General features: G+C 34.1%; 1 protein-coding gene across 1 annotated transcript; it reads left to right on the top strand.

Moving 5' to 3' along the window:
• Positions 5,932–11,695, top strand: LOC107618153 (T-complex protein 1 subunit gamma). The gene is made up of 14 exons (XM_016320112.2): positions 5,932–6,140; positions 6,250–6,301; positions 6,714–6,775; positions 7,487–7,559; positions 7,803–7,870; positions 8,030–8,099; positions 8,444–8,512; positions 8,590–8,661; positions 8,928–9,001; positions 9,585–10,247; positions 10,319–10,444; positions 10,622–10,726; positions 10,801–10,875; positions 11,153–11,695. The coding sequence occupies exons 2-14, from the start codon at positions 6,277–6,279 to the stop codon at positions 11,342–11,344; spliced, it is 1,674 nt and encodes a 557-aa protein (XP_016175598.1). The 5' UTR covers positions 5,932–6,140; positions 6,250–6,276; the 3' UTR covers positions 11,345–11,695.

Consider the following 11,912-nt stretch of genomic DNA (forward strand, 5'->3'; position numbering starts at 1 on the left):
CCACCCACCCATCCCCCAGTGATCCACATTCTTTTATTCCTTATCATTCATTTATACTCAACAATTCACCACACATTTCAATAGAATAATAGAGAGATGGAGAAAAGGGGTAAACAAGAGACTAAGAAACAGGGGAAGAAGGAGCAAGAAAACACGAGATGCAGAGGGAAGAGGGGAATTGGGGAGCAGCACCGGTAGGTGTCACTGCTACCGTCACTGCTGTTGCTGTCGAATAGAAGAGAGAGGGAGGCCGTCGCACTTCTAGCCGTCGCTGAAGCTCCCCTCACCACTGTCAATGCTGGTTAGGGCAGAGGAGAGGAGGAAGAATGACAGAGAAGAGAGATTGATGGGGAGGGTAATGCTACTGCTGTCAATTTGGAGCTGCTACAGGAATGGCAGTTCCTACTTCTAATCTCTGTTCTTTTGATTTTTGGAGTTGCCGTGGGTGGAACTTGTCATCAGAGAAAGCAAGCTGCCGCCACCAGCTCTTAATTAAGCCAGTATCCTCCTCCTTGTTCTGATTCCAATTTCCCCATTTTTGAAACCTTACCACTCTCATCCTTACTCTTATTCTACTTTTTTTTCTCTGCCATATGCTTGTTTAAATCATGGTGGCCTATATCTTTATTTTAGCCCAGCCCCTTTTTGGCTTCTATTTTCTGCTACAATTAGGTCGAGTATTGACGCTGGTGTTGCCATGGGATGTTGAAGCCGCTGCTGGTTCTGATTTTGTTATCTTGGTGGTCTGATCTTTTCCTTAGGATTGATCCATTACACGTTCTGTTTTGTCACTGCTATGGTTGCCATGTTCTGGTTCTAATTCAATTTTATTCCTTGTTTTTTCTTGGATCCCTAGGGTTGTAATTGCTTTTGATTCTTATCTAATTTGAATCCTCTATTTTGCTACAACCATGGCCACCGCTGTAAAGGCTAACGTTGTTGCTGTTCTGGTTGCTGCCACTGCCGTTCCAGTTACGTGAAAGTCACCGCTGCTGCCATGAAACTAAAAGGGAAAGGAGTTGTCACGTTTAATCTATGTGAACTTGGCTAATCAAGGTAGGGGGTTTAATTTAAACGGTTTTTAATTTAAGAATGCCCACAAAATTTATTGAATAACTACAAATAGGTTTAATTATTGTGAGTAATTGATTTGGTTATATGAATGTTGAATTGTGGCCGCGATTGTGATTGAATTTGTGGATTTTATGAAATTGATTGATTATACATGGATTATGAATTGTTGATGAGTGTTTGTTGAGAATCCTGAATTTTGATGGGTTATATTGGATTAATTACCATTGAGTTGGTTATTTGATATATTGTAATGGTGATAAACTTGGTTGGTGATTGTTTTGAAATTGAAATTGATTATCTTGCTGCGACTCCTAAGAGCTGAGTTCTGGAGCAAAACTAATTTTGTTTTAAAATTTGATTAACTTGGTTTATTGCTCTAAAACTTCAGAATTTTAGGAGTTAAGGATCGGGAGTTGTGAGTTTTTGAAAATTGGTGGTCAAAGCCAGAAAGAATCAATTTTCAGCAAGTTATGCATCAACTTTCAATGCTTCTAACTCTTAGAAGTGAATAGAAATTGGGTTTCATTCAAGACACACTTGTTGCTAGATAAGTTAGGAGTCTTCAAACTAAAATTTATCTTAATTAAAGTTTTGTAGTAAAAGTTATATAAGTTGAAAGATACCAAGCTTGCTGATTTCTAAAACAGGTTTTGACTTATTTCTACCCAACTTCCAAGCTATGTAGCTTTTTTATTAAAAATGTTACTGACCTGAAACTAATTGGAAAATAAATATTAACAAGTTAAGTTAAACCATATTAATTTTTAAGGCCATTGAATTTAATTTGGATTTTATATGGAATTTTGAATATTGAACGCTGCTACTGTTTTCTGGTTTTTAAGCACTGCAGAATACTTACGGTTTTTCTTCTATTTCTGAGCCTAGATTGATAAAAAAAATTATGAGTTTAGTTTATTATAAATCTTAACTCGAGATGGTCACCTGGACATAAAGTTTGTACAATTTCGAATTCATTTTCTATTTTGAAAATAGAATTGAAATTAGACTGTCGATGTTGTTTTGGTGACAACCTTGAATATGAGATTTAAGAATAGATTTTCTATACTATTATCAGATGCTTTTGAGAATATATTGTTGTGGCAATTGCTGATAAAAGGATGATGAAATGTTGAGAAAGAAGGAACCGTAAAGGTGGCTAAGTCCTATTTTTAGAGGATATTATGTTTGAACTTTCATAAAAATGTAAGGATTTAATTAAAATGCCCTATGTGAAATGTTCTTTGAATATATAATCTATAAATTTAATGTTTGAAAACTGAAAATACATGTTCAAGGTACTTGGAAATGGTTTGAATTAAGCTCGTTAAAGTAATGCTTATGAAATAAATTTGCCGGTTGAAGTTTGAAGAAAAGAGTGCTTAAGAAAGATAAATTATTGCTTAACATATGCCATAGAAGAGCAAAGTAATTTTTGTTTTATTTATTTAAAGACACATATCAAAGATTTTCAAAGAATGATAATTACATAAATACTATTAATAATAATTCTTATACAAAAGAAACCAAATGAAACTTAAATACATACCATACTTACTCCTCTGCGTAAAATAAAATCTCACGGGACAACAACGAAGGGACTCTATGAAAGTAATGAAAATCATAACTAAAGTTCTTTGTCTGCCACAGTAGAGTAGAAATTTTTGGTCTGCCACAGTAGAGTAGTCTGTTTTTTGCCCACTTTTCTGCCACAGTAGAGCAGAGGCTGGACCAGAAGAGTAGCTATTTATTTTTTGCAAGGGTTGAAAAATCATAAGAACTTTCTGCTCTACTGTGGCAGAAATAAAAAAACTTTAGTTGTGATTTTAATTGTTTTCATAGAGTCCTCTCACTGTTGTCCCGTGAGATTTTATTTTACGCAGAGGGGTAGGTATGATATGTATTTAAGTTTCATTTGGTTTCTTTTGAATAAGAATTACTTTTAATAGTATTTATGTAATTATCATTCTTTGAAAATCTTTTATATGTGTCTTTAAAGAAATAAGACAAAAATTACTTTGCTCTTCTATGACATATGTTAAGCAATAACTTATCTTTCTTAAGCACTCTTTTGTTCAAACTTCAACCAGCAAATTTATTTCATAAGCATTACTTTAACGAGCTTAATTCAAACCACTTCTGAGTACCTTGAACATGTATTTTCAGTTATCAAACATTAAATTTATAGATTATATATCCAAAGCACATTTAACATAGGACATTTTAATTAAATCCTTACATTTTTATAAAAGTTCAGACATAATATCCTCTAAAAATAGGACTTAGCCATCCTTACGGGTTCTCTCTTTCTCAACATTTCATCAGCCTTTTATCAACAATTGCCACAACAATATATTCTCAAAAATATTTGATAATAGTATAGAAAATCTATTCTTAAATCTCATATTCAAAGATGTCACCAAAACAACCTCGACAGTCTAATTTCAATTCTGTTTTCAAAATACCAAATGAATTTGGAATTGTACAAACTTTATGTCCAGGCGACCATCTCGAGTAAATCTTTCTAATAAATCAAAAATCATAATTTTTTTATCAATCTAGCCTCACGAATAAAAGAAAAACCGTGACTGCTCTGCAGTGCTTAAAAACTAGAAAACAGCAGCGGCGTTCAATATTCAAAATTCCGTATAAAATCCAAATTAAATCCAATGACCTTCAAAATTAATATGATTCAGCTTAACTTGTTAAGATTTATTTTTCAATTAGTTTCAGGTCAGTACCATTTTTAATAAAAAAAGTTATATAGCTTGGAAGTTAGGTAGAAATAAGTCAAAACCTGTTTTAGAAATCAGCAAGCTTGGTATCTTTCAACTTACATAACTTTTACTACAAAACTTTAATTGAGCTAAATTTTGGTTTGGAAAATCCTAAATTATCTAGCAACAAGTGTGTCTTGGTTGCAACCCAATTGCTATTCAATTCTAAGAGTTACAAGCATTGGAAGTTGATGCATAACTTGCTGAAAACTGATTCTTTCCAACTTTGACCACCAATTTTCAAAAACTTACAACTCCCAATCCTTAACTCCTAAAATTCTGAAGTTTTAGAGTAATAAACCAAGTTAATCAAGTTTTAAAAAAAAATTATTTTCGCTTCAAAACTCAGCTCGTAGGAGTCGCAGCAAGACAACCAAATTGCTACCCTGTTCGAATTTTTCTGCAGCAAGACAGATTCAACGACCTGATTTCAAAAATTTGTCATAAATTGTATATTTAACGAAAATGCCTTAAATTTTCCAAACCAGTTTCATGTATTCTCAAGTTTAACCTAGACTTGGTCTCATGCAATTCTGATCATCACAGAATTAGTTATAGCTTTTCAAAATTTCTAACTTCGTTTAAAAGTAATGCATAAAATAAGATTTTCAACAAAAAAGTTTAATATTTCAAGAGTCAACCTTCAATACCTCTCAAAATCAATTTCAAAACAATCATCAACCAAGTTTACCATCATTACAATATATCAAATAACTAACTCAACGGTAATCAATCCAATATAACCTATCAAAATTCAGGATTCTCAACAAACACTCATCAACAATTCATAATCCACATATAATAAATCAATTTCACAAAATTCACAAATTCAATCACAATCGCAGCCACAATTCAACATTCATCTAACCAAATCAATTACTTACAACAATTAAACCTATTTGCAGTTATTCAATAAACTTTCTGGACATTCTTAAATTAAAAACCGTTTAAATTAAACCCCCTACCGCGATTAGCCGAGTTCACATAGATTAAACATGACAACTCCTTTCTCTTTTAGTTTCATGGCAGCAGCGCTGACTTTCACGGAACCGAAACGGTAGTGGCAGCAACCAGAACAACGACAATGTTAGCCTTCACAGCGGTGGCCATGGTTGCAGCAAAACAGAGGATTCAAATTGGATCGGAATCAAAAGCAATTACAGCCCTAGGAATTCAAAACAAAGCAAGGACTAAAATTGAATTAAAACCTGAACATGGCAACCATAGCAGTGACAAAACAGAATGTGTAAATGGATCTATCCTAAGGAAAAGATCAGACCAGTACCAAGATAACAAAATCAGAAGCAGCAGCGGCTTCAACAGTCCCATGGCAACACCAGCGTCAATACTCGACCCAATTGTAGCAGAAAATAGAAGCCAAAAAGGGACTGAGCTAAAATAAAGATATAGGCCACCATGATTAAAACAAGCATATGGCAAAGAAACAAAGTAGAATTAGAGTAAAGATGAGAGTGTTATGGTTTCAAAAATGAAAAAATTGAAATCAGAACAAGGAAGAGGATACGGCTTAATTAAGAGTTGGTGGCAGTAGCTTGCTTTCTCTGATGACAAGCTTCATCTGCGGCAGCTCAAAAAATCAAAAGAACAGAAATTAGAAGCAAGAACTGCTGTTTACTTTAATTAGATCTATTCTTTTCATTTGTATAAATAGATCCTTAAAAATGTGATATAAAAATCTATATGTCTTATTTTTGTTAAATTTAGGGACCTCAACCTACTAAAATTTTTTTAAAGACAAAAATATTTGCAAAAAATTTTTTAAGGACCTATTTAAATATATATTTTTGTAAAATAAAAATATTTAAATTTTTTTACAAAAAATAAGCATATTTTAGAATTCGTGTTAACTAAACTCATCTTTAAATTAATGTGAATTTTTTTTATTAAAGATAAGAGACTCGAACCCGCAACATCTTAATTGAGTATGGGTAAACTATGCCATTGGCTAAATTAATGTGAATTTACAACAATACGATTGTAGAATTAAATTACGTTTTTTTAATCGAAAACTAAAAATTAAATCTTGCAGTATTTTTTTCTATGTTTAAATAGGAAAGAAAAAGAATACTTGAAAGAGAAAGGGTAAAGTGGAAGTGAAGAAAGAAGGGTTTTGGCGGAAGGAAGAACCCTGAGAGTGTCTCTCACTTGCGCTGTCACTTCACTTCGACCTGCATCCTGCAACTGCGAAAAAAGGAAAAAGTTTTCTTCTTCTTCTTCTTCTTCTTCTTCTTCTTTGTGTGCTCTAGCTGCCTTTTCTTCTACCAAAACCAGGTACCTGAACTATGCCCTTTCTTCTTTCTGATCCGCTATCCGCTNNAAACGTCGATTAAACGCCGTCGTTTCATTGCTGTGATTGAACCTAACTTGTTTTTCTGTGCAGCAACGCAGGTCCTCCTACTTTCAAATCATGCAGGCCCCGGTTCTAGTTCTCAGTGAGTTATTATTATTATTATTATTATTATTGTTGTTGTTGTTGTTGTTGGTAATTGATCTGAATCTCTATTTAATTTGACTTTCGCGGTGGATTATTACTTGATCTGATTTAAACTATTACTTGGAGTGCCATTGAGTTTAATTTTCTATTGAAATTTCCTCTGAAGTGATTTTTTTTGAAGTTAAAAGTAAAAAACCAAGTTTAGTTAATTTTCAATATTAAATCAGCAAGTGTATCATTTCTGTTTAAGTATTTTTTCTTTTTTTGTTGTTCTCATTTTTCTTGTGTGGTATTCTCAAGTTTTAACTTTCATGATATTTATTCACTAAATTGAGGGTTTTTTCGGTTATGCATTATGAGCCTTTCATTGGGTACTGATCGATCATCAAATATGTGTTGAAATTGAGCAGAGGACAATTTGAAGCGTGAGTCTGGTAGCAAGGTGCAGCATGCTAATATCAATGCATCAAAGGTATGAGATATTGACTATTGAGTGTAACTTTCTGGTTTAGATTTTTGTGTGATTGTCTTCTTGACATTTTATGCCTCAAAGATTCCCCCTTGGATGAAAAATAAAAGTTTAAATCATAGAGATAGGCAAAGAGGGGGGTTTTTGCAGTTTTTTTATTTATACCCGTTGTCCTTACGGGGAAGTAGTCACATAGATATATATATAGTATTATAGTTTGGGTTAAGGTGCATTGTGACATTTCATTCACTAACTGAGGTACAATGTGACTCGACAAAAGTGGTCGTATTCGGTCTTCCCTTTAAATTAATTTCTTGGACTGATGTAAAACCATCTATACACTATTTGAAGAATATAAGTTAGAAACTCATGAGAATATAATTTAAAATTATCTTCTGTTTTTAGTTTATACGTCCAGGTTTCTGTTTCCAAGAATTTGTAAGTTCTGGACCATTTTTGTTTGTTCTGTTTGAACTCATTGTGTTTTCAATGTACAATCCCAAATTTCCGAAACAATTATGGTGTGCAATGTTTTCTCTTTTTCTGGGACTGATATGCTTACATATGTTGAGGATTTAGTAAAGTAAATCATGCAACAGATAGCATGTGCTATTGTATTTGTGTTAGAACTTTAATTGTGGATTATCTGGATTTCATGTAATCTGTTCTCTAGTTATCTTTTTTTAGTTTTCTAATATGCTTGCTCCCTGCCAGGCCGTTGCTGATATAATTCGTACAACCTTGGGACCTAGATCGATGTTAAAAATGCTGCTTGATGCTGGGGGTGGTCAGTATTTTCTCATTCATAATACTTTTTGACTTGATGCTATTTACGATTCTTCCATGTCATGATAACTTTCATCTTTAAATTATTTTTTAACATAACGATATTGAGCATTCTTTGAAGTAATACTCTTCCCTGATATTATTAATTTCTTCTATTTGTTTTTAGTATAACTGTTCATTTGCAATCTTGGATTTTGTTTCTACATATTTGTCTGATACCCCATTCTTTTTCCTCAACTAATAGGAATTGTGGTGACAAATGATGGAAATGCTATCTTGCGTGAATTAGATGTTGCTCACCCAGCTGCAAAGGTATGAATTACCTCTCTAACTTTACTTCATTGATATTTGCTTGCATTCTGAGAAGAAATTTATGAAAACACGGTTTTCTGCATATGCAAAGATATTTAGGTTTCAGTTACAGCTTGGTTTGAAATTTCTAATACTGCACTCTTATTTGCAATGCTGCAGTCTATGATTGAATTGAGTCGTACCCAAGATGAAGAAGTGGGAGATGGAACAACATCTGTCATCATTCTTGGTATATCTTATGTATTTTGTTTTCTTATTCCTTTTCTCAAATAATGATTTTTCACCTAGTGGGAAAAGATCCTGTTTTTGTAAGGAATTCTCACCTGGTGCTTTACTTCATGCGGATCCATTCTACCATTACTCTTTTAACTGTTGATATTGTTATGAATTGAGACTGGAAGGAGTGAAGGACAGTTGTTGCACAGCTTTGTTTACTTTATTTCTGTATGGTTGAGTAACAAGTCATGATTGGTGAATTCCATATTTTGTTGTTCATCTTATAATCTCATTTGATTTATTGAGCAATACTTCCTCATTTTCTCCACACACTTTATATGTTTAATATATTTACAGCTGGTGAGATGCTTCATGTTGCTGAAGCTTTCATTGAGAAGAATTATCACCCCACAGTCATTTGCCGAGGTAATTATATTTGCTTCTGGATCTTTTCTAAGCAGTTGCTATTGTATTTGATGACTCCATCACTTTGTGATCTGCAGCTTACAACAAAGCTCTGGAGGATGCCATTGCTGTTCTTGACAAAATTGCAATGCCTATTGATACTAAAGATAGTAAGTATTGCTGCCACATTTATCTATTTATTTTGTTTGCTTGAGTTTCTTACCGATTACACTTTCCACAAATTACATTGTTTACTTTTGTTGATTTGGTGAGTTTGTGACTTGTTACTATCTGAGTATGATGTATGCTCAACAGATGCCATTACCATTTTGAAGTTATTTTGTCTGATACTCTGATATAATTGATCTATATTATTTCTGTAATCCCCTACATGTAGTCTCATCTTTACACATTCTTCATGTGGATAAAACTGCAGGATCCACAATGCTGGGGCTAGTTAAAAGCTGCATAGGTACCAAATTCACTAGTCAATTTGGGGATTTAATTGCTGTGAGTATACATTATTCTTTCTCCTAGATTTTTAAATTTGTTGTCTTCCCCCGTCCACCTTATATATCTTTTTATTTGTTGGCTGGATCTTTCTTGCTTATGGATAGTTTTTAAAGCCATCAATAAACGGGCATAATACTTTCAGTGTTAGTTGAAGGGAAATTGTGAAGCATAAGTTTCATCAGCCATGAATGAACTTATAAAAATTCATTTGTTATTTTGATCAATACAACTTTTTTGTTCATGTTGTAATTTGAGCATATTGTCTAGAGGCTGAATTATTTTTGTCAGCATATACACAAGATGTAGGTTGAGTTATCTTTGTATAATTAGGTTGGAATATGGAATAATTGGGATGGCTCATGTTTGCATAGCTATAAGTATACATTATTAATATTCAGGTGCATGCAAATGTAGCAAACAAGTCTTGGAAATTATTCCCGTCCTTTGGCTCTTGACTTCACATTTTTAATTTGCTTCGAGTTAATGTTATTAAAACCTTATGATACTGTGAACCCAAATAATTTTTTCATGACTTTAAACGTCTGGATAATAATTCTATATCTGTGTGGTTAATTTCCAGGATTTAGCTATTGATGCTACTACCACAGTGGGTGTTGATCTTGGCAAAGGCTTGAGAGATGTAGATATAAAAAATTATATTAAGGTTGAGAAGGTACCTGGTGGGCAGCTGGAGGATTCCAAAGTTCTTAAAGGAGTTATGATAAACAAAGATGTGGTTGCCCCTGGCAAAATGAGGAGAAAAATTGTTAACCCACGCATCATCCTTCTTGACAGTCCCCTTGAGTATAAAAAGGGTGAAAACCAAACAAATGCTGAACTTCTCCGAGAAGAAGACTGGAGTCTCTTGTTGAAGATGGAAGAAGAATACATTCAGGAGCTTTGCATGCAAATATTGAAGTTTAAACCTGATTTAGTGATTACAGAGAAGGGCCTTAGTGATTTGGCATGCCATTATCTTAGCAAGCATGGAGTGAGTGCTATCAGAAGGCTGAGGAAAACTGATAATAATAGAATTGCAAAAGCATGTGGTGCTGTTATTGTGAACAGACCAGATGAATTACAGGAATCTGATGTTGGTACTGGCGCCGGGTTATTTGAAGTAAAGAAAATCGGAGATGAGTTTTTTGCATTTATTGTTGAATGCAAAGACCCTAAAGCTTGTACTGTACTATTGAGGGGAGCTAGTAAGGATCTCTTGAATGAAGTTGAAAGAAACTTACAGGTATGCTTGTTGATTGGTACTGAGAACCTGTAGATTTGGTAACTGCTTCCTAAATGATGTTTTCATGACAGGATGCTATGTCTGTTGCAAGGAATATAATAAAAAACCCAAATCTTGTTCCTGGAGGTGGTGCTACCGAGTTGACTGTATCAGCGACTTTGAAGCAGAAGAGTTCATCAGTTCAAGGAATAGAGAAGGTGAGTGTAGTCTTGCCCCTTCACTTAAGTTCTACGGTAGGCTTTTTTTTTATCGTCCCGTAGCTGAAGGTGAGTGTAATCTTGCCCCTGCCCTTAAGTTCTATGGTAGGCTTTTTTTATCGTCCCGTAGCTGTAGTTTAATCTGGTTTTCACTTACGTATCCTTGTTGACTATCAGTGGCCATATGAAGCAGCTGCCATTGCTTTTGAGGCTATACCTCGTACTTTGGCACAAAATTGTGGAATTAACGTCATCAGGACTATGACTGCACTACAGGGAAAAGTAAGAACTTTCGAAATTTCATTTCTAGATGATTTTTTTGTTGAGCATGTATAATTTTGTGTTTTGGAATATAGCATGCGAATGGAGAGAATGCGTGGGTTGGCATAGATGGAAATACTGGTGCCATCACTGACATGAAAGAAGCTAAGGTGCATTAATTTTCTTTAATTTGACATATTCCGAAAACAACCAATAACCATTTCCCAACCAATGTTAGTCTTATCATATTAGAATTATGTCCGACAGGCTTCAGTTATTTCACTCCTGAATAGAGAAGACAATACCCTACTCAATTTTTCCCTTTGCTTTTCACGAGCATCTATACTAGATTTCATTATGTACATATATACATCGTTTCAAGTGATTTACTGATACAGCATGTGAATGATCTCTGAATTGTTTTGTTTTTTCTTAATATGATCTTAGATCTGGGATGCATACAACGTGAAGGCACAAACATTTAAGACTGCAGTCGAAGCTGCTTGCATGCTTCTCCGGATTGACGATGTAGTGAGTGGAATCAAGAAGAGGCAGGCCCCTGGAGCAGGCCAGGGTCCTTCGAAGCCCAAGGTTGAGACTGAGGTAGATGCCGATGGCGAGCAAATTCTACCTGACTGAGAACATGACTAAGCTGACTGGTGCTTTTTTGACATATAGAGTTGACCCTTTGTTAGGTCTTGCTGAGCTTTTCAGTCTAGTCTCTTGTTAAGTTTTGAGTTCTTGATTTGGAGCTTGCTTTGTACCTTTAATGTTTTGCTAGGGTAAATTCAGACCGTTTCTCGTCATCCATACAATATTTGGTTCTACAATGATTGTTCATTTTTGAGATTTTTTGCAAATGCCACTGGAAAATTTTCGGTTTCACTGCTTAGAAAAGGCATTTCTTTTTGTATGCAAATACAGTGTTTATTAAGAGTCGTAGTCAGATTTTTTAGTTTCATTTTAATCGGTTGACTTGGGTCATTTGCTAAGTTGGAAAACTTTACTATGTTAATTACTTCCTATTTCCTTTTTTTTTGTCATAACTCTGGATCACCACATAATCATTTACACTTCCGCATCACCATATAACTATTCACACCTCCGCATCATGGATCTTGAGGAAACTTATGGAATGATGCAACGCGCCTAAATATTCTTATACAAATAACTTATAAATATTATATACATATAAAACATATAATTC

Source organism: Arachis ipaensis, chromosome B09, assembly GCF_000816755.2.
Source record: "Arachis ipaensis cultivar K30076 chromosome B09, Araip1.1, whole genome shotgun sequence".
Classification (NCBI taxonomy): Eukaryota; Viridiplantae; Streptophyta; class Magnoliopsida; order Fabales; family Fabaceae; genus Arachis; species Arachis ipaensis.

What these genes read in the sequence shown, in the direction of transcription:
- LOC107618153 (XM_016320112.2), top strand. Translation starts at nt 6,277, where the DNA reads ATGCAGGCCCCGGTTCTAGTTCTCA. An exon ending in AACATCTGTCATCATTCTTG is followed by an intron (nt 8,100 to 8,443) that starts GTATATCTTATG and finishes ATATATTTACAG; the next exon opens with CTGGTGAGATGCTTCATGTT. An exon ending in CCCCACAGTCATTTGCCGAG is followed by an intron (nt 8,513 to 8,589) that starts GTAATTATATTT and finishes TGTGATCTGCAG; the next exon opens with CTTACAACAAAGCTCTGGAG.